At 48.0% G+C, this 26,715-nt stretch overlaps 1 protein-coding gene across 1 annotated transcript in view; it reads right to left on the bottom strand.

Annotated features, from left to right (window-relative positions):
* Positions 1-26,715, bottom strand: part of dock11 (dedicator of cytokinesis 11) — a 273,861-nt gene that overhangs the window by 28,764 nt on the left and 218,382 nt on the right. Inside the window, exons 46-48 of the mRNA XM_067996777.1 lie at positions 8,689-8,811; positions 5,670-5,783; positions 3,351-3,497 (exon numbers count right to left, since the gene is read on the bottom strand). Coding sequence (XP_067852878.1) covers positions 3,351-3,497; positions 5,670-5,783; positions 8,689-8,811 — 384 coding nt within the window. The remainder of the gene's footprint in view (positions 1-3,350; positions 3,498-5,669; positions 5,784-8,688; positions 8,812-26,715) is intronic.

Genomic DNA, 26,715 nt, shown 5'->3' with positions numbered 1-26,715 from the left:
TTTTTTTAGTGATATTGGTTGAAGGATAAATATTGGCCAGGACACAGAGGAGAACTCCCCTGCTCTTCTTTAAATAGTGCAGCGGGATCTTTTACGTCCAACTGAGAGGGCAGACGGGGCCTCGGTTTAACGTCTCATCTGAAAGACAGCACCTCCGACAGTGCAGCACTCCCTCAGTATTGCACTGGGATTGTCAGCCTAGATTATGTGCTCAAACCTTTGGAGTGGGTGTTGAACCCACGATCTTCTGACTCAGAGGCGAGACTGCTACCACAGCTGACAGTGGCCATATTATAACAAACACTAGACCTAATTGCCCTTGAGAAGGTGGTGGTGAGCCGCCTTCTTGAACCGCTGCAGTCCGTGTGGTGAAGGTTCTCCCACAGTGCTGTTAGGAAGGGAGTTCCAGGATTTTCACCCAGTGACGATGAAGGAATGGTGATATATTTCCAAGTCGGGATGGTGTGTGACTTGGAGGGGAACTTGGCGGTGGTGCCTGCTGCTCTTGTCCCTCTAGGCGGTAGAGGTCGCGGGTTTGGGAGGTGGTCAGGTGCATTTTCCGGCACCAGTATGAAGCTGAAGTACTGAGAGCGACGTTCTGCAACGCAGCACAGCCTAACGACGGTGGGGAGGAAACTTTTAGAGTCAATAATCCCGGACAAAATTCATTGGCACTTGGAAAAGTATGGGCTGGTAAATGAAAGTCAGCATGGATTTGTGAACATCGTGTGTGACAAACTTGATTGAGCTCTTTGATGAAGTAATGGAGAGGATTGATGAGGGTAGTGCGGTTGATGTGTATATGGACTTTCAAAAGGCATTTGATAAAGTGCCACATAATAGACTTGTTTGCAAAATTAAAGCCCATGGGATTAAAGGGACAGTGACAGCATGGATACAAAATTGGATAAAGGACAGAAAGCAGAGAGTAGTGGTGAACGGTTGTTTTTCAGACTGGAGGGAAGTATACAGTGGTGTCCCTCAGGGGTAAGTATTAGGACCGCTGCTCTTTTTGAAATATTTTAATGACCTGGACTTGGGTATAAAGGATATAATTTCAAAGTTTGCAGATGATACAAACCTCGGGAATGTAGTAAACAATGTGGAGCATAGTAACAAACTTCAGGAGGACATGAAATGGGCAGTCATGGCAGATGAAATTTAATGCAGAAAAGTGTGAAGTGATTCATTTTGGTGGAAAGAATAAGGAGAGGCAATATCAACTACTTGGTCATTTTAAAGGAACAGAGAGACCTGGGGGTGCGCACACACAAATCTTTGAAGGTGGCAGGACAAGTCGAGAAGGCTGTTAATAAAGCATATGGGATCCTGGGCTTTATTAATAGAGGCATAGAGTACAAAAGCAAGGAAGTTATGCTAAACCTTTATAAAACACTGGTTAGGCCTCAGCTGGAGTATTGTGTTCAGTTCTGGGCACCACACTTTAGGAAGGATGTCAAGGCCTTAGAGAGGTGCAGAAAAGATTTACTAGAATGTTACCAGGGATGAGGGACTTCAGTTATTCAGATAAGACATTAAACCGAGGTCCCGTCTGCCCTCTCGGGTGGGTGTAAAAGATCCCATGGCATTATTTCGAACAAGAGCAGGGGAATTCTCCCCGGTGTCCTGGCCAACATTTATCCCTCAACCTGCACTACTAAAACAGATTATCTGGTCATCGTCAAATTGCTGTTTGTGGGACCTTGCTGTGCACAAATTGGCTGCCGCATTTCCTACATTACAAGTGACTACACTTCAAAAAAAGTACTTCATTGGCTGTAAACGCTTTGGGACATCCTGAGATCGCCAAAGGCGCTATATAAATGCAGGGCTTTCTTTCTTTCTTATGAGGAGAGACTGGAGAAGCTGGGGTTGTTCTCCTTAGAACAGAGAAGGTTAAGGGGAGATTTGATAGAGGTGTTCAAAATTATGAACAGTTTTGAGAGAGTAAATAAGGAGAAACTCTTTCCAGTGGCAGACGGGTCGGTAACCACAGGACACAGATTTAAGGTGATCGGCAAAATAACCAGAGGCAACATGAGGAAACACTTTTTTTTAAGCATGAGTTGTAATGATCTGGAATGCACTGCCCGAAAGGGTGGTGGAAGCAGATTCAATAGTAACTTTCAAAAGGGAATTGGATAAATACTTGAAGGGAAAAAAAATTACAGGGCTATTGGCAAAGAGCAGGGGAATGAGACTGATTGGATAGCTCTTTCAAAGAGCCGGCACAGGCATGATGGGCCGAATGGCCTCCTCCTGTGCTATACCTACTATGATATTATGACTATGATGATGCGACTGCATTTCATAGGCTGCCCGAGTTGCGTGCAATGTTGCCATTGATGGGGCTGCATCACAAGAACGGTGCCCACAACAGTTTGTGTCATTTCCAACTTACTTGGTGGCCACATGTCTCTTTGAACAACGCTAACGTGTTCAGAAAGGTTTTGTGGGCTGCTGGTAGAGTCACCAACTCTCCAGGGTTGTCCTGGAGTCTCCAGGAATTAAAGATTAATCTCCCGGTCGCTGTTGCAAGCAACCCAGGAGATGGGGGAGAAAGCTAGTTGACTCAGCCAATCGGGTAATGAAGAGTCTGTCCCCTCTCCCCCCTCTCTCCCCTCTCCGCTCTCCCCTCTCCCCGCTCTCCCCCCCGCTCTCCCCCCCCCCCCCTCCCCGCTCTCTCCCCCCCCCCCCTCCCCGCTCTCTCCCCCCCCCCCCCTCCCCGCTCTCTCCCCCCCCCCCCCTCCCCGCTCTCTCCCCCCCCCCCCCCTCCCCGCTCTCTCCACCCCCCCCCTCCCCGCTCTCTCCCCCCCCCCCCCTCCCCGCTCTCTCCCCCCCCCCCCTCCCCGCTCTCTCCCCCCCCCCCCTCCCCGCTCTCTCCCCCCCCCCCCTCCCCGCTCTCCCCCCCCCCCCCTCCCCGCTCTCTCCCCCCCCCCCCCCTCCCCGCTCTCTCCCCCCCCCCCCCTCCCCGCTCTCCCCCCCTCTCCCCCCCTCCCCTCTCCTGCTGGTGCGTGAAGGTGGGGCGCCGCGAGTATGGGCACATCGAGCGACCAATGGCGGGAGCGTGATGGCGGGGCGGTTGGAGGAGGGGGGGGGGTCATGTGATGAACCCTCCAGGAATACATCCAATGAGAGTTGGCAACCCTAGTAGGAAGTATAAACCATCGAGAGTCAACCAACAGTTTGGAGACCACACGTGTTGTATATAATAAACAGCTTAATGTATACAGTAGAACAGTGTTAAGACTAGGCCATTTGAGGATGTCAGGCTACACCCACCCAAGAGAAGAGCCAGACCCCTCCCCACCCCCAGTTCCCCTAACAAGGCAGCGTGGAGTAAAACTTACCTTGTTAGAATCCTGGATGATTTTCACATTCTCGGCTCCGAACTTGTCACCGTACAGTTTGAGGAGTCTCTCGGATATCTCTGAGAGTCTGGTTAGCTTGGGCTCCTTGTAGATATATTCCTTTCCATCTTCCTCTTCAAAGGAGCTCTATTTAAAAGCAAGAAATATGATCAGACAGAGTTTGCCAGCGAGAAATAACCATGAGCGAGAATAGTGGACAAATATCTAAACGCGTTTGTACGGCATTCCTGTGTCCGGTGCTTAAATGGAAGTGTGAAACGGTTTATTTTAAGTCGACTAACATAGGACCAGGAGGAGGCCATTCAGCCCCTCGGGCCTGCTCCGTCATTTAATTAGATCATGGCTGATCTGCACCTCAACTCCATTTTCCCTACTTTGCTCCATATCCCTTGATACCCTGACCCAACAAAAAAAAAAAATCTATCTCAGTCTTCAAAGCTCCAATTGTCCCCCAGCATCCACAGCCTTTTGGGGGGAAGGGAGTTCCAGATTTCCACTACCCTTTGTGTGAAAAAGGGCTTTCTGATTTCACTCCTGAATGGCCTAGCTCTAATTATAAGATTACATCCCCAACCAAAGGAAATAGTTTCTCTGTACCTACCCTACCAAATCCATTAAGATAATGGGCAGGGGAATGTAATTTGAACACATTGAAATTGAGGGATAAATGTTGGCCAGGACACCCTGGGAGAACTCCCCTGCTCTTCTTTGAAATAATGCTATGGGATTTTTTACATCCATCTGAAAGGGAAGATGGGGGCCTTGTGTTTTTTTTAAAACATAGAATTACATTGGGTCTACAGCACTGAAACAGGCGATTCAGCCCATCTGGTCTGTGCTGGCGTTTATGCTCCACATGAATCTCCTCCCACCCCTCTTCATCTAACCTTATCAGGATATCCTTCCATTCCTTTTTCCCTCATGTGCTTATCTACCTTTCCTTAACCGTATCTATGCTATTCGCCTCAACTACTCCTTGTGGTAGCAAGTTCCACATTTTTACCTTTCTTTGGGTAAAGAAGTTCCTCCTGAATTCCTTATTGGATTTATTGGTGACTATCTTACGTTTATGGTCCCTAGTTTTGGACTCCCTCACAAGTGCAAACATCTTTTCCATGTCTATCCTATCGAACTCTTTTATAATTTTTAAAGACGTCTATCGGGTCACCCCTCAGCCTTCCCTTTTCTAGAGCCTGTTTGGCCTTTCCTGATAAGTATATCCCCTCAGTTCTGGAATCATCCTTGTGAATCTTTTTTGCAACTTCTCCAGTCCCCCTTTTTATAATATAGAAACCAGAACTGTTCACAGTACTCTATGTGTGATCTAACCAAGGTTCTATACAAGTTTAACATAACTTCTCTGCTTTTCAATTCTATCCCTCTAGAAATGAATCCTACTGCTTGATTTGCTTTTTTACGGCCTTGTTAACCTGTGTTGCTACTTTTAGTGATTTGTGTATCTGTACCCCCAGATCCCTTTGCTCCTCTATCCCATTTAGATTCTTATTATCCAAGCAGTATGTGGCCTCCTTATTCTTCCTACCAAAATATAACACCTCACACTTATGTATATTGAAATTCATTTGTCAATTAAATGTCCATTCTGCAAGTTTATTAATGTCTTCTTGTATTTTGTCGCAGTCCTCCTCAGTATTAACTATACCCCTTAATTTGGTGCCATCAGCAAATTTTGAAATTTTACTTGCGATTCCTGAGTCCAAATCGTTGATGTAACTTGTGAACAACGGTGGTCCCAGCACCGATCCCTGTGGAACACCACTTCCCACCTTATGTCAGTCTGATTAGCTTCCTTCAACCCCTTTTCTCTGTTTTCTGTTTTGTAGCCAGCTTGCTCTCCATTCTACTTGCCCTGACTCCACAGGCTTTGACCTTAGTCATGAGTCTACTATGCAGTATCTTATAGAAGGCCTTTTGAAAATCCAAATGTATTGCATCTACTACATTAACCTAATCGACTCTTTCTGTTACTTCTTCAAAGAATTCAATAAGGCTGGTCAAGCAGGACTTTCCCTTCTGAAGTCAGAGTTGACTATTCTTTATTATATTTTCGGTTTCTAGATGTTTAACGCCTCATCCGAAAGACGGCATCTCTGACAGTGCAGCACTCCCTCAGTACTGCACTGGAGTGTCAGCTTGGATTAAGTGCTCAAGTCTCTGGAGTGGGACTTGAACCCACAAACCTTCTGACTCATAGGGGACTGTGTGACCACTGAACCACGGCTAACACAAACAACTCTGAAACATGAACCCACTGAGTGCAACAGCTGGGTAACTCACCTGGCCATAAAATGCAACTCGGAAAAAGGTTCCCAGCAGTCTCCTACCCGTGTGAAGGACAAGAATTATTTTCTTATAAGCTTCATTCAGTGTATTATACAAGAAAGCGAGTTTCTAACAAAAAAAGGGACAAGAATATATGAACAAGTTTGTACGAAACACTCGACAAGTAGAGGTGCTGTATGCTGTTTATAAATGTGGCACTGAGACAGGTCACAGGTTATTAATCTGCATAGATACAGGCAAAACACAGAAACCCAAGGATTTGGCATTTTGGGATAATTTACAACCCATAGGGGTCCCCTGGGGGAGGGGCCTATATTAAGGTGACTCCCCCGGGGAGGGGCCTACATTAAAGTAGATCCCTGAGGGGCCTACATTAAAGTGGATCCATGGGGAGGGGCCTATATTAAAGTAGATCCCTGGGGAGGGGCCTATATTAAGGTGGATCCCCTGGGCAGGGGGCTATATTAAGGTGGATCCCCTGGGCAGGGGGCTATATTAAGGTGGATCCCCTGGGCAGGGGGCTATATTAAGGTGGATCCCCTGGTGGTGGGGGCTATATTAAGGTGGGTACCCTGGGGAGCAGCCTTTATTATGCAGGGCGACCTGGGGAAGGGCCTACATTAAGCTGGATCCCCCCTGGGGAGGGGCCAATATTAAGGTGGGTCCCCTGAGGCGGGGCCTATATTAAGGTGGGTCTCCTGAGGCGGGGCCTATATTAAGGTGGGTCCCCTGAGGAGGAGCCTATATTAAGGTGGGTCCCCTGAGGAGGAGCCTATATTAAGGTGGGTCCCCTGAGGAGGGGCCTATATTAAGGTGGGTCCCCTGAGGAGGGGCCTATATTAAGGTGGGTCCCCTGAGGAGGGGCCTATATTAAGGTGGGTCCCCTGGGGAGGGGCCTATATTAAGGTGGGTCCCCTGGGGAGGGGCCTATATTAAGGTGGGTCCCCTGGGGAGGGGCCTATATTAAGGTGGGTCCCCTGGGGAGGGGCCAATATTAAGGTGCGTCCCCTGGGGAGGGGCCTGTATTGAGGTGAGTCCCCTGGGGAGGGGCCTGTATTGAGGTGTGTCCCCTGGGGAGGGGCCTATATTGAGGTGGGTCGCCTGGGGAGGGGCCTGTATTGAGGTGTGTCCCCTGGGAAGGGGCCTATATTAAGTTGGATTCCCCTGGGGAGGGGCTTATATTAAGTTGGGTCCCCTGGGGAGGGGCCTATATTAAGTTGGATTCCCCTGGGGAGGGGCTTATATTAAGTTGGATTCCCCTGGGAAGGGGCCTATATTAAGTTGGATTCCCCTGGGGAGGGGCCTATATTAAGTTGGATTCCCCTGGGGAGGGGCCTATATTAAGTTGGATTCCCCTGGGGAGGGGCTTATATTAAGTTGGATTCCCCTGCGGAGGGGCCTATATTAAGCTGGGTCCCCTGGGGAGGGGCCTATATTATGTTGGGTCCCCTGCGGAGGGGCTTATATTAAGTTGGGTCCCCTGCGGAGGGGCCTATATTAAGGTGGATTCCCCTGCGGAGGGGCTTATATTAAGTTGGGTCCCCTGCGGAGGGGCCTATATTAAGGTGGATTCCCCTGCGGAGGGGCTTATATTAAGTTGGGTCCCCTGCGGAGGGGCCTATATTAAGTTGGGTCCCCTGCGGAGGGGCCTATATTAAGCTGGGTCCCCTGGGGAGGGGCCTATATTATGTTGGGTCCCCTGCGGAGGGGCTTATATTAAGTTGGGTCCCCTGCGGAGGGGCCTATATTAAGGTGGATTCCCCTGCGGAGGGGCTTATATTAAGTTGGGTCCCCTGCGGAGGGGCCTATATTAAGGTGGATCCCCTGGGGAGGGACCTATATTAAGCTGGGTTCCCCGGGGGAGGGGCTTATATTAAGGTGGATTCCCTGGGGAGAGTCCTGTATTAAGTTGGATCTCCTGGGGAGGGTCCTGTATTAAGCTGGGTCCCCTGGGCACAGGATCCCTGCGTTAATCCGTCCCTGGCTTTAGGTACATAATCTCAATTGCTTTTCCTTCCCAATTGATCAAATGGTTACACAAAGGTTGAGCGGGGTAGGAGTAGTTTCACGGTAGGTAGAGCACAGGAGGCCATTCGGCCCATCCTGCCTGTGCCGGCTCTTTGAAAGAGCTTTCCAATTAGTCCCATTGCCCTGCTCTTTCCCCATAGCCCTGCAAATTTGTTCCCTTCAAGTATTTATCCAATTCCCTTTTGAAAGTTATTATTGAATCTGCTTCCACCACCCTTTCAGGCAGTGCATTCCAGATCATAACAACTCGCAGTGTAAAAAAATGTTTCCTCGTGTCGCCTCTGGTTCATTTGCTGATCGTCTTAAATCTGTGTTCTCTGGTTACCAACCCTTCTGCCAATGGGAATAGTTTCTCTCTATCTACTCTGTCTAGACCCTTCATGATTTTGAACACCTCTATCAAATCTCCTCTCAACCTTCTCTGCTGTAAGGAGAACAACCCCAGCTTCCCCAGTCTCACCACATAAATGAAGTCCCTCATCCTTGGCATCATTCTAGTAAATCTCTTCTGCACCCTCTCTAAGGCCTTGACATCCTTCCTAAAGTGTAGTGCCCAGAATTGAACACAATACTCCAGCTGAGGCCTAACCAGTGTTTTCTAAAGGTTTAGCATAACCTCCTTGCTTTTGTACTTTATGCCTCTATTAATAAAGCCCAGGATCCCATATGTTTTTTTTTAAAACCTCCTTTTCAACTTATCCTGCCAGTTTCAAAGATTTGTGTATGTGCAACATATTTCGTTATATAAACATGTCCCATTAAAAAAAGGTCAGCTGCTCAATAAGTGGTCATACAGCACACGCACAGGATGGCCATTATACCGGACATCGGGTATCGCAGGCAGATCGCACTCGAGAGAACACACCCATTATAAGTGATGGGGGCTGTAAATGCAAGGCATTGAAAGTGTTGTACGTGAGCAAGAAACACAGCCTACCAGGGACCTCCTGGGTTCTGCTGTTCAAAATGAATAGCAGACGCATACCTCAAATTCTCTCCGCTTCTCATAGATGGGAATGATGAACTTGTAAATCTCTGCCATTAACTCATAGCGTTCCGCATTCCACAGTCCGTCTGCACACTTTTCCAATAACTCCACAAGGACATCCTGCAGATAACACAGAATATTAACTAGTCAACCGTGGAAACAGCTGGAGTATTGGATCAAAGCCCACTTAGGGAAACCTCTGATTGTGTCCAGCTGTAACTAAATTTGCTTTGTTTTTATTTTGGGGGTGGACAGGGTTAGATCTTTTAACACTCACTAAATTTTTTTAAAAAAGGAAGACTTGCATTTATATAGCATCTTTCACGACCTCAGGACGTCCCAAAGTGCTTTACAGTCAATGAAGTACTTTTGAAGTGTAGTCACTATTGTCATGTAGGAAACGTAGCAGTCAATTTGCGCACAGCAAGGTCCCACAAACAGCACTGTGATAATGACAACGTTTTAGTGATGTTGGTTGAGTGATTAACATTGGCCAGGACACCGGGGAGAACTCCCCTGCTCTTCTTCGAATAGTGCTGTGGAATTTTTTACATTCACCTGAGGGGACAGTCAGGGTCTCAGTTTAACATCTCATCTGAAAGATGGCACCTCCAACAGTGCAGCACTCCCTCAGTACTGTACTAGTGTGTCAGCCTCGATTAAACTAGGCTTCAAAGTTTCAGTAACAAGACCATCAGGACTTTAGGCCATTGAAACATTTGTTGGGAGGATAAGGCCTGGTGATCAGATGCCCCTTGTCTCAGGATAGCCAGCACTTGTCTCACCCCTTTGTGTTCTCAAAGCCAATTCAATCCAGTCGACCGAAGGCAGTTCATTGGTCCTGCGCCCGTTTATTGTTAGATTTACCAAACAAAAATACACTTACTCCAAACTTGTCACAGACCGACTGAACCTATGTCTCTCCACCCTGACGGCCCACCTCTGATCTGAAATATTTGCTTGTTATAAACCCCTTTGCCAGTTTGTTTAATCAGGTTTACGTGTGACCACCTATTTGGAGCCCAGATTGCCGGCACCGTCCACTCCCCATGGTCCTAGTGCTGTATAACACTGAGAGTGGACGTACACTTCATTGCAGCATCTTAGAATCATAGAAGTTTACAATATGGAAACAGGCCCTTCGGCCCAACATGTCCATGTCGCCCAGTTTATACCACTAAGCTAGTCCCAATTGCCTGCACTTGGCCCATATCCCTCTTGTGGTGGTTATGTTTTGGGCTCTTTCCTTAGTTTGTGTTAACAGTGAAAAAGTCAGTTTGCACAAGCAGACTGCATCTTTGAGCAGCTGAAACTGCACACCATAAATGGCCTAGTGTGCTACAGGACCAATTAACACTGTATTACTGTGTCACACAATGGAGACTCTGTGGGGTGCCCACCTCCCTTTCCTATCTACTCCAAAAGGCAGTAAATCTCACCGTCAGACCTTTATATTCAGGCTAAATTAATAATCAAACTTATTTACAAGCAATATAATTACACAGAGACAGAGAAAACAGGACAGGAATAGTATTACAGTACTTATTTTAAAACAGTTCAGATATTGTGTAAGTTAAGAGTCCAAAATCTTAGTGGTTCTTTTCGGTAGTTTTTGAGCGAATTTCTGTTTAAATGTTGCATGAGCGATGACTCTGCGGGCCCCCTCTTGAGTTATTTCATGTGGAATAGGTAGTGTGAAGCAAGGAACTGAGGAACCTGGACCTGATGCCCAACTGTATATATCTGTTTTCACTTTGAATTGAAACAAGCTCATTTGGAGAACAAACTGGTTCTTTTCAAACAGGCAATTAAAATATTAACTTTTTTTTAACATTTAAACAAATAAGGTGCAAACAGTGGTTGCTTGGCTATCTGGTAGCTACCAATTAAATACCTATTATCTTTAGAAGGGCCAATAGATTGACGATCACCTAGATACCAAGCTTCTGCCTCTTGGCTGATCTGCAGATCAAACAACCTACCCTCAAGCAGACAGCTTGTTTCTCATGGAAACCGTGGATATTCTCCGCACAGTTTTGTGTAATGACTATTTTCCCCGACACAAAGACAAAATCTTAAAGCTATAGCTACCTCAACCCAACTTTTAAAAACACAATTACCCTGTTTAGCTACGGTCACACGTATGAAAAATAAATGTAATCCAGAAGGTTTCCTTAAATTGATGCAGGGGGGAAACTCTGCTCCCATCACAGTGGTGATAGATGCCACAGGCTGTGATCACAAAGATGGGGCTGATGGGGTTCACTGACACAATGGATGCATTTAGAAAAATGATTAAAGCCTTGTTTATTTTTTAAAAATAAATTGAAACCTACCCAGAATAGTTAAACTGGGCTGCATGCCAAGTATAGACTTCAAGGGTTAAGTTACGAGGAGAGATTACACAAATTGGGGTTGTATTCTCTAGAGTTTCGAAGGTTAAGGGGCGATCTGATCGAAGTTTATAAGATATTAAGGGGAACAGATAGGGTGGATAGAGAGAAACTATTTCCGCTGGTTGGGGATTCTAGGAGTAGGGGGCACAGTCTAAAAATTAGAGCCAGACCTTTCAGGAGCGAGATTAGAAAACATTTCTACACACAAAGGGTGGTAGAAGTTTGGAACTCTCTTCCGCAAACGGCAATTGATGCTAGCTCAATTGCTAAATTTAAATCGGAGATAGATAGCTTTTTGGCAACCAAAGGTATTAAGGGATATGGGCCAAAGGCAGGTATATGGAGCTAGATCACAGATCAGCCATGATCTTATCAAATGGCGGAGCAGGCACGAGGGGCTGAATGGCCTACTCCTGTTCCTATGTTCCTGTCAACCACTGTATTATTGTTGAGAACTGGTGCAATTAAAGATAGGAAGCTCTATAGCTACTTTGTGGGCTTTAAAAAAACATTGAATTGGGCACCCAGGTGGGGCATAGCACAGTCAGATGCAGTAAAGCTCCCTCTACTCCCTCCCAACAATATGCCTCAGTTTCAACCATCCCCCTTTCTTCCACTCCCCGCACCACTTGCAGTGAGATGACCAGTTAGAGCCAAATTAAGGGCAATTGTGCGCTTTCGGCCAGTACCCGCTAAGAACAGGATTGATACTCACCAAACCCATTTCACATAGGGCCCTGCCAGCTAGCAGAGTCTGGGCTGGACGTGAACATGAGTCTCAGAAGCCAGAGGCCCACTGTGCCACCTAGTTCCCCATTTGTGGTCCTTCATCTTGAAGTTCCTTAAACACTGAACTATCAGGCCATACACCGAGGTAAAAGTTCTGAAGCAGGACCCAGCCTGAAACAACAAACTCTACACTTTCTATATTTCCACTGCAAGATGGAAAAGAGCAGATACACCGGGATGAACCACACATGATTATCGATCAGAATGTCGCTGTATGTTTCAGCTGGAAAAAATACACTAAAGCAGAATAGTGAATTTCAGCTGAACCACAATTTTAACTTTGGTGTATTTAAACAAAGCACGGAGTGAAAATATTGTGAGTGGAAGGTCAGCGGAATGTCTCTGCTCTCAACATTGTGACTGGGAGGGTCAGAGCAAGGGCACACAATGATTGAAGAATGAGTGTATACAGGCACATTCCATTATATATATATATATATATATATATATTAAAAAAATGAGAGTGCATACGTATGTAGAGATATATGGTTGTGCTGCGTTGGTACTACTGCAGAAAGAACAAACTAATTTACATTTATATAGCGCCTTTCACGATCTCAGGATGTCCCAAAGTGCTTCACAGCCAATGAAGTACTTTTTGAAGTGTAGTCACTGTTGTAATGTAGGAAACGTGGCAGACAAATTTTGCACCGCAAGCTCCCACAAACAGTAATGAGATAAATGACTGGATAATTTTTTTTAAACTGATGTTGGTTGAGGTATAAATATTGACCAGGACACCGGGGAGAACTCCCCTGCTCTTCTTCGAATAGTGCCACAGGATCTTTTACATCTACCCAAGAGGGCAGACAGGGCCTTGGTTTAACGTCTCATCTGAAAGTTGGCATCTCCGACAGTGCAGCACCCCCTCAGTACTGCACAGGCACGTCAGCCTGGATCACATGCTCAAGCCTCTGGAGTGGGGACTTGAACCCATGACCTTCTGACTCAGATGCGCGAGTGCTACCACTAAGCCACGGCTGACACCTGGATTTAAAAAAAATATCCAAACAGGTATACCAAGAGTAGCAATCATATGTCCCCACCCCCACCCCCGGTCAGGGAACCCCCGGGTTTGTGCATGCTGGTCCCTTTGTGAATATTGCACACGACAATTCTTCCATTCTGGCTGACACGTTGGCACTGAAGCTGGTTGGCAAGGTGGGGTCTGTGGGTAAGTGAATTGTTGTATCAGGATCCCGATGCTGTCCTGAATGGACATTGCTGGGTTAAATGAGTGGGTAAAACTGTGGCAGATGGATAAAATGCCTAATGGGATGTTGGCCTTTATCTCAAGAGGGCTGGAAGTGATGTTGCAGTTATACAGAGCTCTGGTTAAACCACATCTGGAGACTGCATTCAGTTCTGGGCACCGCACCTCAGGAAGGATAGATTGGCCTTGGAGGGGGTGCAGTGCAGATTCACCAGAATGAGACCTGGGTTAAAAGGGTTAAATTATGAGGACAGATTGCATAAACTAGGCTTGTATTCCCTTGAGAATAGAAAATTAAGGGGTGATCTAATTGAGGTGTTTAAGATAAAAAGATTTGATAGGATAGATAGAGAGAAACTATTTCCTCTGGTGGTGAGACCAGAACAAGGGGGTGTAACCTTAAAATTAGAGCTAGGCTATTTGGGGCTGATGTCAGGAAGGACCTTACAAAGGGTAGTGGAAATCTGGTCCTCTTATTCCTCCACCTCCCTCCACCCAAAATAAGTGTTGAGTCTAGGTCAGGTGAAAATTTCAAAACTGAGATTGATAGATTTTTGTTGGGTAAGGGTGTTAAGGATTACGGAACCAAGACAGGTAGATGGAGTTAAGATACAGATCAGCTATGTTCTAACTGAATGGCGGACCAGGCTTGAGAGGCCAAATAGCCTACTCCTGTTTCTATGAGTCCTTCGTGAGAAGGTGGCTGTAGGAGGTAATCAACTGGAGTCCGATTGTTTCTGCCTTTTGAAATTAATGGAGGTGGGAGGGAAGTAGAATTGGGCATCAGTGGACAAGGGTGATGGATATTGAGGTATCTTAACAGGAGCCAGTCATACAAGTGCAAGGATTAAATATTAATTCCAGTTGTAAGAAACATTTGGGAAGTGACGTCTGTTAACCTTCGGGGTTTTTCTTAAATTGAAAAAAATAGCTGTTCTCCAAGTATATTTAAATAAAGGATGTTGGGCACTTAAACGCTGTGTCGAGTTATAAGGAGGTCGGGGGTCAACACGCACATAATTCCCAGTGCTAGTCCTACAGATAGAAGGTTCCAGGGGGCAGAGGAAATCCTTCGGATGGAGAGGGAAGTCCCTTCAGGTAGAGTCAGGGAAGCTATTACAATATATTGTGTGTATAATTCAGATTCAGATACATTTCATTTCAGCAATGAAACCTGTGTGTTTATGTCACACTTGGATACATTCCCTACTCAATGTTTTGAGTTGTCGTGGACTGTTCTGCAATAAGGAACATGACTGTTTAACAAAAGGTCCCATTTTCACACCTTTCACAACCTTAGGACATCCCAAAGTAATTTTGAGGTGTAGTCACTGTTGTAATGTAGGAAACAAGGCAGCCAATTTGCGCACAGCAAGATCCCACAAACAGGAATGAAGTTGTTTCGAAGGGAAGGTTCCAACCAATTCAAACCATATAATGACGATTCGCGCACTAAATTAAGAAAATAGCTACAAATGTTCTGAGTGAGCCTATTGCAGATCGCAGCACGTTACTGAACTCTCGGGGTGTTACTCTGCACCACTTCCATTTTCAAACCACCCAAAAAACAAAAATAAACCAATGAAAGGAAGCAAGATAACACACAGGAAAGTCTCGCACAGTGCTTCAAAAATAGATTTAGTTGTAGATTGTGTAAGAGTGCTGCATATCCATTCATAAATTGCATAAAAAGAAAGAACTTGCATTTATATAGCGCCTTTCACAACCTCAGGATGTCCCAAATGAAGTACTTTTTTTTTTGAAGTGCAGTCACTGTTGTAATGTAGGAAACGTGGCAACCAATTTGCACTCGATCAGGTCCCACAGACAGTGCGGGGTTCAAACCCCATTTAACAAAAGACATTTGAAGGAAAGTGTTAACTTTACCCCCTTTAAATAAAGACATTTGAAAACCTGCAATCATAGTAATGTGGTAAATTGTGTTCTCGTAAATCCTGTTTCTCCCTCACTGACGCTGATGGCATTGGAGAAGTCTGAGTTTCGGGATCGAAGACATTGTATTGTGGACAGATATCTAGATTATTAAATACATCAGCCAGATGAGCTTAAAGCATTGTCAGGCTTTCAAAACACAGGCTTTTCAACACAGCAGGGGATAAGATAAGAAAAGGCAACAAGGACATACATCAAAGGCTTTGGATCGGGAAAGCAATGATAGGTGTGAAAAAGCATGGGCCTCTGACTCCTATCTGGTAATCTGGTCAAAAGAACTAGGATTTGTAAAACATCAAATGGTATTGCACCCAGAATATGGTCAAATGGTATAAGGAATGGATTTGAAGCCACTGAAGCATCAAAATTGGAGACGTCAGGACCATTAAGAATGTCTGGGCATATAAATGAAAGGGGCTATCTCTACATGAAAGGCCATAAACAGAGAGAGTAAAGGGGCCTTTTACAATCCATGGTTCGAGCACATGGTCTTTTCTACATCAAAGAGTCTCCAGTCACATGATCAAAACCTAAACTGTCAATCATTGAGGTACGTTAATGATTGAGGCATAGCCACAGGGAGTGATTGGACAAAAAGAGTGACCCTCCCCAATCCTACAGCCTATTGGTAAAAAAATATATAAAAAGACTGAGAGAAGAACAGTCTCTTCACCACCCGCGGTCACAAGGAACGCACACTGCAGTCGAACATCACACAAGAAGAAGATATCGAGTTCTGAAGAGCTGATCAACCTTCAGGCCTGATGAACAAAACCCTTGGTTTAATGATTGTATGTGTATTAATGATTTGCCTGATGTGTGTATGAATTGTTAAGTCATTACATAATAATGTTGTGAATTATTAAGTGTATAACGGGATTTTATAGAGGAAAGTCATATGTATGGTTTGATTTTGCTTCATGAATGTTGGTATGAGTTATAACATAATTAATAATTATCTTTGATAAACGAAACTACCGCAAATGAGGGTGACTTTCTTTGCTTGACTATTTGTCCAGTGTCCAAGAATCACACAAAATAAGGAATTCCCTACAACAGTAATGTGATAATACCAGATAATCTGTGATGTCAGTTGAGGAATAAATATTGGCCAGGACACCAAGGAGAATTCCCCTGCTCTTCTTCGAATTAGTGCCTTGGGATCTTTTATGCCCACCAGAGAGCGCAGACGGGGGCCTCAGTTTAACGTCTCATCCGAAAGACGGATTGTGTGCTCTTACACTCATTTTAGAATACGCTGATTTAATATGGTATTAACCTGGTGAGTGTAGCATATTAAAAAAAAATCAATATTGCCTTTACCAATAGAATCCATTAATTACATCAATTTAATCACTAAAATTCACCAATACAAATATTTGGTTATCCCTGTAACCCTGTTCTGATCACAGACGTGTCCCTGGCTCTTTGGTCAGATAATAAAAAGACAGTAGAATTTGAGCGCAGATTAACAGCCAGAAAGACAACCCCAGCTGTGGTAGGATCAGGCCGGATAAAGTCCGGTGAGTTCACACTGTCCGTCGTCAGCTTTTAGGAAAAATATTTCCAGGACTGAGAGGATGTTGAGTGTGCAGACGTTTCGAGGGTAGCTCACCGAAAGTAGTTTGTTTTCCCCATCAACATGCTGCCTTTGTAAAATAAATTAGCGAGTTCGCCTCTAACAATAGATGCTGCTCTTTGAACATCTGCACTCGATAGAGACCCACAGCCTGCTGATTGAGTGATGGCTGGTGCAAATGTTGGTCAATCGTAGAAGGAGCTGCATACTACAGAGATGGCACCAATAGGACCGAATGCAAGATTTTTGCCAGAATTACGGCAAAGGCAGTGAGTGAATCTCGATGTCAGCTGTGGCTCAGATGGTAGCACTGTCGCCTCTAAGTCAGAAAGTTGTGGGTTCACGTACCACTCCAGAGACTCGAGCACGTAATCGAGGCTGACAGTCCAGCATGGATTTGTGAAGGGAAGATCGTGTCTGACTAACTTGATCGAATTTTTTCAGCAGGTAACAAGGAGGGTCGATGAGGGTAGTGCAATTGATGTAGTGTACACGGATTTTAGCAAAGCTTTTGACAAGGTCCCACATGGCAGACTGGTCAAAAAAGTAAAAGCCCATGGGATCCAAGGGAAAGTGGTAAGTTCGATCCAAAATTGACTCAGTGACAGGAAGCAAAGGGTAATAGTCGACGGGAGTTTTTGTGACTGGAAGGCTGTTTCCAGTAGGGTTCCGCAAGGCTCAGTAGTAGGTCCCTTGCTTTTTGTGGTATATATTAATGATTTGGACTTGAATGTAGGGGGCTTGATCAAGAAGTTTGCAGATGATACAAAAATTGGCCATGTGGTTGATAGTGAGGAGGAAAGCTGTAGACTGCAGGAAGATATCAATGGACTGGTCAGGTGGGCAGAAAAGTGGCAAATGGAATTCAATCCAGAGAAATGTGAGATAACACATTTGGAGAGGGCAAACAAGGCAAGGGAGTACACCATAAATGGGAGGATACTGAGGTGTAGAGGAACAGTGGGACCTTGGAGTGCATGTCCACAGATCCCTGAAGATAGCAGGACAGGTAGATAAGGTGGTTAAAAAGGCATGTGGGATACTTTCCTTTATTAGCCGAGGCATAGAATATAAGAGCAGGGAGATTATTCCAGAACTTTATAAAACATTGGTTAGGCCACAGCTCGAGTATTGCGTACAGTTCTGGTCACCACATTACAGGAAAGATGTGATTGTACTAGAGAGGCTACAGTGGAGATTTATGAGGATGTTACCAGGGCTGGAGAATTTTAGCAATGAAAAAAGTTAGGATAGGCTGGGGTTGTTTTCTTCGGAACAAAGGAGGCTGAGGGGAGATTTAATTGAGGTATATAAAATTATGACGGGTCTAGATAGAGTGGATAGGGAGGACCTATTTCCCTTAGCAGAGGGGTCAGTGACCAGGAGGCATAGATTTAAAGTAATTGACAGAAGGATTAGAGGGGAGCTGAGGAGAAATCTTGGATACAAAACTGGCTTAGTGGCAGAAGGCAGAGGGTGATGGTCGAAGGTTGTTTTTGTGACTGGAAGCCTGTGGCCAGTGGGGTACCACAGGGATCGGTGCTGGGTCCCTTGCTGTTTGTGGTCTACATTAATGACTTGGATATGAATGTAAAAGGTATGATCAGTAAGTTCGCTGATGATACAAAAATTGGTAGGGTGGTAAATAGCGAGGAGGATAGCCTCAGTCTGCAGGATGATATAGATGGGTTGGTCAGATGGGCGGAACAGTGGCAAATGGAATTTAACCCGGAAAAGTGCGAGGTGATGCACTTTGGAGGGACTAACAAGGCAAGGGAATACACAATGAATGGGAGGACCCTAGGCAAGACAGAGGGTCAGAGGGATCTTGGTGTGCAAGTTCACAGATCCCTGAAGGCGGCGGAACAGGTAGATAAGGTGGTAAAGAAGGCATATGGGATACTTGCCTTTATTAGCCGAGGCATAGAATATAAGAGCAAGGAGGTTATGATGGAGCTGTATAAAACACTGGTTAGGCCACAGCTGGAGTACTGTGTGCAGTTCTGGTCGCCACACTACAGGAAGGATGTGATCGCTTTGGAGAGGGTGCAGAGGAGATTCACCAGGATGTTACCAGGGCTGGAGCGCTTCAGCTATGAAGAGAGACTGGGAAGATTGGGTTTGTTTTCCTTGGAGCAGAGGAGGCTGAGGGGGGACATGATTGAGGTGTACAAAATTATGAGGGGCACAGATAGGATGGATACTAAGGAGCTTTTTCCCTTCGTTGAGGGTTCTATAACAAGGGGACATAGATTCAAGGTAAAAGGCGGGAGGTTTAGAGGGGATTTGAGAAAGAACTTTTTCACCCAGCGGGTGGTTGGAGTCTGGAACTCACTGTCTGAAAGGGTTGTGGAGGCAGGAACCCTCACAACATTCAAGAAGCATTTGGATGAGCACTTGAAATGCCATAGCATACAAGGCTACGGACCAAATGCTGAAATATGGGATTAGAGTAGACAGGGCTGATGGCCGGCGCGGACACGATGGGCCGAAGGGCCTCTATCCGTGCTGTATAACTCTATGACTCTATGACTATGACTCTATGACACCCAGAGGGTGGTGGGGGTCTGGAACTCACTGCCTGAAAGGCTGATAGAGGCAGAAACCCTCAACTCATTTAAAAAGTACTTGGATGTGCACTTGAAGTGCAGTAACCTACAGGGCTACGGACCAAGTGCTGGAAAGTGGGATTAAGCTCGATAGCTCTTTTGCGGCCAGCACGGACACGATGGGCCGAATGGCCTCCTTTTGTGCCCTAACTTTCTATACCATGCACACTTTATAGAATGATTAACACAGCAACTAGTATGTAACATAGGCAGTAGTATCTGAAAAGAACCACCTTCTATCAAAAGGGAACTCAAATAACCACAAGAAATCAAAGATTGTGGAACGAAGTGCGCATTAGTCAGTGATCTCCAAACCACAGTTAAGGTAAAAGGTCCATCAGGGCTGCTGATTTGGAGAACTCTGCAGTGAACAAGTACTGTAGAATGCCAACCTCAACTCACTTCAATTGTTGACTCCTGGGCAGTGGTTTAAGATGGAGAATGGAATTTAAAGATCTTGATGTATGCTTCAAAAGGCGACTCACGTTGGTGCTAAGGAAAGTTTGAGCAGATTAAATATTTCCAAGTTGGGGTATAGGAGGGGCTAGCTGAAGGGTAGAAAGGAAAATACTTATATTTATATAGCTCCTTTCATGACCTCAAAACATCCCAAAGCGCTTCAAAGCCACTGAAGTACTTTTGAAGCGTAGTCACTGTTGTAATGTAGGAAACGTGACAGCCAATTTGCACACAGCAAGATCGCACAAACAGGAATGTGATAATGACCAGATCATCTGTTTTAATAATGTTGGTTGAGAGATAAATATTGGCCAGGACACTGGGGAGAACTTCTTCTAATAGTGCCATGGGATCTTTTATGTTTACCTGAGGGGGCAGACAGGGCCTCGGTTTAAAGTCTCATCTGAAAGGCGGCACCTCGGCCAGTGTAGCACTCCCTCAGTAACGCACTGGAGTGGCAGCCTAGATTTTGTGCTCCAGTCTCTGGGGTGGGACTTGAACCCACAATCTTCTGACTCAGAGGTGAGATTTCTACCACTGAGCCATGGCTGACACTCTCCACATGGTCCCCAAGTCCAGCGGCTCAGTGGCAGAACAGCACCCATACTGCACCAATGTTTTATTTACTCACTAACTATCGTAAGACGTCTCAGAGCTGCACTACCAAATCAGTGCAAGCTTCATGGGCTATGGACTCAAATCAATTTGGAACAAGATTGGGAGCTCTCAAACTTGTTTCAATTACAAAACAAGCTGAGACTTCTTTGTTACTATAAATGCCATTGAACCTCTATTTTCCTAAATGGCAGTAAGGACAAGATCCATCTCAGGGGCAAATGTTAGCCTGACACACTGCATGTCAAGTGTCACCAATTCAAACCAAAAATATGGACTCTCTCCTCAAATCTTGGCCTCTGTCACCAGTTTGACTGCTTATTGAGCACTTTATTCCTCGTCTGTCTGCTCCATCTGGAAAATTTTACCTCCCTTCCCCTACGTGCGAAGTGAGCATACAGTAATTGAAAGAGAAACCACTAGGAACAGGAGTCGGCCATTCAGCCCTTCGAGCCTGTTCCGCCATTCTGTTAGATCATGGCTGATCTGTACCTCAACTCCATTTTCCCTCCTTTGCTCCATATCCCTTGATACCCTCACCCAACAAAAATCTATCAAGCTCAGCCTTGAAAGCTCCAACTGTCCCCCAACATCCACAGCCTTTTGGGGGAAGGGGGGGAACAGAGTTCCAGATTTCAACTACCCTTTGTGTGAAAAAGTGCTATAATAAAAACAGATAATTCTGGAAACACTCAGCAAGTCAGGCAGCATCTGTGGAGAAAGAAAGTTAACATTTTAGGTCGAAGACCTTTCGTCAGAACTGGAAGATGTTTAAGAGTTAAAGTTTTTAAGCAAGTACAGAGCCAGGGAAAGTGGGGGTGGGGAGAGCGAGGGGAGGGAAGGAAAGAACAAAAGGGAAGGTCTGTGATAGGGTAGACGGCACGAGTGATTAAATGACAAAAGGGATGATGGTGCAAGGCAAGGAGGGTGGGAATGGGACAGGTAAAGAAACAAAAGATGGGTCTAGAGTAGCTGTAAATGGCAACAGCAGAACCATTACCAGCACCTGCTGTCCAAAACATTTAAAAAAAATTGAAAGCAGGGGTTATGATCTGCAGTTATTGAAATCAATGTTGAGTCTGGAAGGTTGTAAAGTGCCTAAACTAAAGATGAGGTGCTGTTCCTCGAGCTTCATTGGAACAGTGTAAGAGGCTGAGGACAGAGAGATCAGAGTGGGAGTGGGACGGGGAATTAAAATGGCGAGTGACCGGCAGGTCAGGGTCACGTTGCGGACAGAGTGGGGGTGTTCAGCAAAGCGATCACCCAGTCTGTGTTTGGTCTCCCCAGTGTAGAGGAGACCGCATTGTGAGCAGTGAATACAGTATAGTAAATTGAAAGAAGTACAAGTAAACCGCTGTTTCACCTGGAAGGAGGGATTTCTGTTTGTCTCTTTTACCTTGTTCACCTCACTGCTTTCCACAGAAGCTGCCTCACTTGATGAGCTTTTCTAGCATTTTCTGTTATTATTTCAGACTCCGAGCATCCGCAGTATTTTGCTTTTGATTTAGTGTGGAAAAAATGCTTCCTGATTTCAATCCTGAATGGTTTAGTTCTAATTTTAAGATTGTGCCCCCTTGTTCTTGATTCCCCACCAGAGGAAATAGTTTCTCTGTATCTACCCTATCAAATCCTTTCAACATTTCAAACCTTGATTTGATCCCCCCTCAAACTTCTAAAGTCACGAATCAGGAACATTGAAAGGTTTGCACAGCTTTTAATTTCCTAGCATTGCCTCAGAAGAAATGAGGTGGTTTCAGGAACCAGGTGTTTCTGATGCTGACCCATTATTAAAGTGGCAGGAATCAGCGATAAATTAGGTTCATGTTAGAGAGACTTTCATCCAAACAGTTTGGGCGATACACAAACCCTGATCTAGAAGGGTTGTGTTCAACCCTCTCCGAGTGTCCTTAGTATCACCTTGATACTGCGGATGTATCTTGTTAGTTTTCAAATTTTGGCTTTTACTCTTAAAACCTGATCTTCTCCAACTTTTGCTGTCGTCCCCATCCCTCTTGTCTCCTATCCAGAAGGTCAAGTTGCTCTGGATCTTCACTGATCCCACCCTTCAGCTACCCAACAGAGTGGGGTGAGGTGTACCTCACGTGAGGAAGTCTTGCCTCAGCACATCTGCTGAGATTAGGAACTTGGGGAACTTCAGGCGCAAGTGCCTGTCCTTGGCACAGCGGGGTAGACGCGAGTCTGGACCCATTTCACAACCAGCGTGCGCCCAAAGATCAATAAAAATAGTTCCTGGGCCTTCGTCAGCTGATTCGGGGTGAGCTGGTCACACTTCCACAGGCAGCTAGCCCTAGGGAAGAGATCAATGTCAGACCACCTGCCTCGCCAGCAATGGCCCTCAGGTAAGTCCTGGGAGCAGGTTGTGGGGGGAAAGCGGGGAAGAGAAGGATACGGGAGGCGGGGAAGAGAAGGATACGGAAGGGAGGGGGGGGAGGAAGAGAAGGATACGGAAGGGAGGGGGGGGAGGAAGAGAAGGATACGGGAGGGGGGGGGGAGGAAGAGAAGGATACGGGAGGGGGGGGGGGGAGGAAGAGAAGGATACGGGAGGCGGGGGGGGGGGGGGAAGAGAAGGATACGGGAGGCGGGGGGGAGGGGGGCAAGAGAAGGATACGGGGGGGGGGGCAAGAGAAGGATACGGGGGGGGGGCAAGAGAAGGATACGGGGGGGGGGGCAAGAGAAGGATACGGGGGGGGGGGGCAAGAGAAGGATACGGGGGGGGGGGCAAGAGAAGGATACGGGGGGGGGGGCAAGAGAAGGATACGGGGGGGGGGGCAAGAGAAGGATACGGGGGGGGGGGCAAGAGAAGGATACGGGGGGGGGGGCAAGAGAAGGATACGGGGGGGGGGGCAAGAGAAGGATACGGGGGGGGGCAAGAGAAGGATACGGGGGGGGGGCAAGAGAAGGATACGGGGGGGGGGCAAGAGAAGGATACGGGGGGGGGGCAAGAGAAGGATACGGGGGGGGGGCAAGAGAAGGATACGGGGGGGGGCAAGAGAAGGATACGGGGGGGGGGCAAGAGAAGGATACGGGGGGGGGCAAGAGAAGGATACGGGGGGGGGAAAGAGAAGGATACGGGGGGGCGGGGAAGAGAAGGATACGGGGGGGGGGAAGAGAAGGATACGGGGGGGGGGGGGGAAGAGAAGGATACGGGGGGGGGGGGGGAAGAGAAGGATACGGGGGGGGGGAAGAGAAGGATACGGGGGGGGGGGGAAGAGAAGGATACGGGGGGGGGGGGAAGAGAAGGATACGGGGGGGGGGGGGAAGAGAAGGATACGGGGGGGGGGGAAGAGAAGGATACGGGGGGGGGGGGGAAGAGAAGGATACGGGGGGGGGGGAAAGAGAAGGATACGGGGGGGGGGGGGGGAAGAGAAGGATACGGGGGGGTGGGGGAAGAGAAGGATACGGGGGGGGGGGGGAAGAGAAGGATACGGGAGGGGGGGGAAGAGAAGGATACGGGGGGGGGGGGGAAAGAGAAGGATACGGGGGGGGGGGGAAGAGAAGGAGACGGGGGGTGGGGAAGAGAAGGATACGGGGGGGGGGAAGAGAAGGATACGGGGGGGGGGGGGGAAGAGAAGGATACGGGGGGGGGGGGGAAGAGAAGGATATGGGGGGGGGGGGGAAGAGAAGGATACGGGGGGGGGGGGGGGAAGAGAAGGATACGGGGGGGGGGGGAAGAGAAGGATACGGGGGGGGGGGGGGAAGAGAAGGATACGGGGGGGGGGGGAAGAGAAGGATACGGGGGGGGGGGGGAAGAGAAGGATACGGGGGGGGGGGGGAAGAGAAGGATACGGGGGGGGGGGAAGAGAAGGATACGGGGGGGGGGGAAGAGAAGGATACGGGGGGGGGGGGGGAAGAGAAGGATACGGGGGGGGGGGGAAGAGAAGGATACGGGGGGGGGGGGGGGGAAGAGAAGGATACGGGGGGGGGGGGAAGAGAAGGATACGGGGGGGGGGAAGAGAAGGATACGGGGGGGGGGGGGAAGAGAAGGATACGGGGGGGGGGGGGGAAGAGAAGGATACGGGGGGGGGGGGGAAGAGAAGGATACGGGGGGGGGGGGAAGAGAAGGATACGGGGGGGGGGGGGAAGAGAAGGATACGGGGGGGGGGGGGAAGAGAAGGATACGGGGGGGGGGGGGAAGAGAAGGATACGGGGGGGGGGGGGAAGAGAAGGATACGGGGGGGGGGGGGGGGAAGAGAAGGATACGGGGGGGGGGGGGAAGAGAAGGATACGGGGGGGGGGGGAAGAGAAGGATACGGGGGGGGGGGGAAGAGAAGGATACGGGGGGGGGGGGAAGAGAAGGATACGGGGGGGGGGGGAAGAGAAGGATACGGGGGGGGGGGGAAGAGAAGGATACGGGGGGGGGGGAAGAGAAGGATACGGGGGGGGGGGGGAAGAGAAGGATACGGGGGGGGGGGAAGAGAAGGATACGGGGGGGGGGGGAAGAGAAGGATACGGGGGGGGGGGAAGAGAAGGATACGGGGGGGGGGGGGGAAGAGAAGGATACGGGGGGGGGGGAAAGAGAAGGATACGGGGGGGGGGGGGAAGAGAAGGATACGGGGGGGGGGAAGAGAAGGATACGGGGGGGGGGGGTAAGAGAAGGATACGGGGGGGGGGGGGGAAGAGAAGGATACGGGGGGGGGGGGGGAAAGAGAAGGATACGGGGGGGGGAAGAGAAGGATACGGGGGGGGGGGGAAGAGAAGGATATGGGGGGGGGGGAAGAGAAGGATACGGGAGGGGGAAGAGAAGGATATGGGGGGGGGAAGAGAAGGATACGGGAGGGGGAAGAGAAGGATATGGGGGGGGGAAGAGAAGGATACGGGGGGGGGGGAAGAGAAGGATACGGGAGGGGGAAGAGAAGGATATGGGGGGGGGAAGAGAAGGATACGGGGGGGGGGGAAGAGAAGGATACGGGGGGGGGGGGGGGAAGAGAAGGATACGGGAGGGGGGAAGAGAAGGATACGGGAGGGGGAAGAGAAGGATACGGGGGGGGGAAGAGAAGGATACGGGGGGGGGAAGAGAAGGATACGGGGGGGGGGGGAAGAGGAGGATACGGGGGGGGGGGGGGAAGAGAAGGATACGGGGGGGGGGGGAAGAGAAGGATACGGGAGGGGGGGGAAGAGAAGGATACGGGAGGGGGGGGGAAAGAGAAGGATACGGGAAGGGGGGAAAAGAGAAGGATACGGGGGGGGGGGGGAAGAGAAGGATACGGGAGGGGGGGGGAAAGAGAAGGATACGGGAAGGGGGGAAAAGAGAAGGATACGGGGGGGGGGGGGGAAGAGAAGGATACGGGAGGGGGGGGGAAAGAGAAGGATACGGGAAGGGGGGAAAAGAGAAGGATACGGGAGTGGGGAGGATAGCAGGGTAAGGAAAGGGGGGGGGGGGAGCAGCAGGGTTCCGGGCCGGGGTGGGGGCGGGGGAAGAGGAGATTGCCAATCGCAGCTCCTGTGGAGTGAGGGAGCATACCTGGTCCTTCTGGCTCCACATGATGGGGTTTGTTTTCTTAAATAAAAAGTTTTTCACAACTGCCTTTGTTTGGAGGCTGAAGATCCCTGAGAGGCGGAGGACTACCGCCTGCCCTGCTCATCACTGGCTAATTTCTAAAAGGTGTCTTCACCAGGTGTTAGGTCCCTTTAATATGTGAATCAAGAGCCTAACATCTGTTGTTGGCGTCCTCCCGGGAAGCGGACCCATGAATTTAGCAGCGGGACCAACGCCTGTGCAGATCGGGCACAGGCCGATCCATTGCTAAACCGGGTACACTCTGCACCCGCTTTACGCCCGGAAAAACAAGCGCAACGTAACAATTATTTCTACCCCAACGTGCTGGAATTGCCACTGTTGGGATTTCTCAATAAAAGCAACACAAGGGCAGGGGCCTAGGGCCTGGAGTGACGTAACAACTAAGGGTGAAAACAATGGTACAGAAAAGAAACTGCTGAGACGATGCGGCGTTTGGGTTTCAATTGGAGGAGGTGAGCAGTTCTGAGGATGTGCGAGCTCGTGTGGCGGTTGTTGTACTGAGTCCTGATTCGAACACAGTGAGGAGAACATAAATGTAGCCAGACAGGATCTGAAACCTGTTCATAGAAATTTAAACCACGAATGCTGAAAATACAAAAGAGAAAACGCTGGAAACTCATCGCGAGGCAGTCAGCTATGAGAACAAGAAATATGAGTCAACATTTCAGGGATAGTCCCTTCTGTTTCAGATGAAGGAGCCTGTCCGCAATGTGTTTTTCGCTCTCAGATGCTGACTGTCTCACAATTCATTTTCCAGCATTTCCTGTTTTTTCACTATGCCATAGAATCATACCATACAGAAGGAGGCCATTCGGCCCATTGTGTCTGTGCCGGCTCTTTGAAAGAGCTATCCAATTAGTCTCACTCCCCTG

The sequence above is a fragment of the Heptranchias perlo genome, chromosome 15, assembly GCF_035084215.1.
Source record: "Heptranchias perlo isolate sHepPer1 chromosome 15, sHepPer1.hap1, whole genome shotgun sequence".
In the NCBI taxonomy this organism is placed as follows: domain Eukaryota; kingdom Metazoa; phylum Chordata; class Chondrichthyes; order Hexanchiformes; family Hexanchidae; genus Heptranchias; species Heptranchias perlo.
This window is presented reverse-complemented; position numbering and strand designations above follow the sequence as displayed.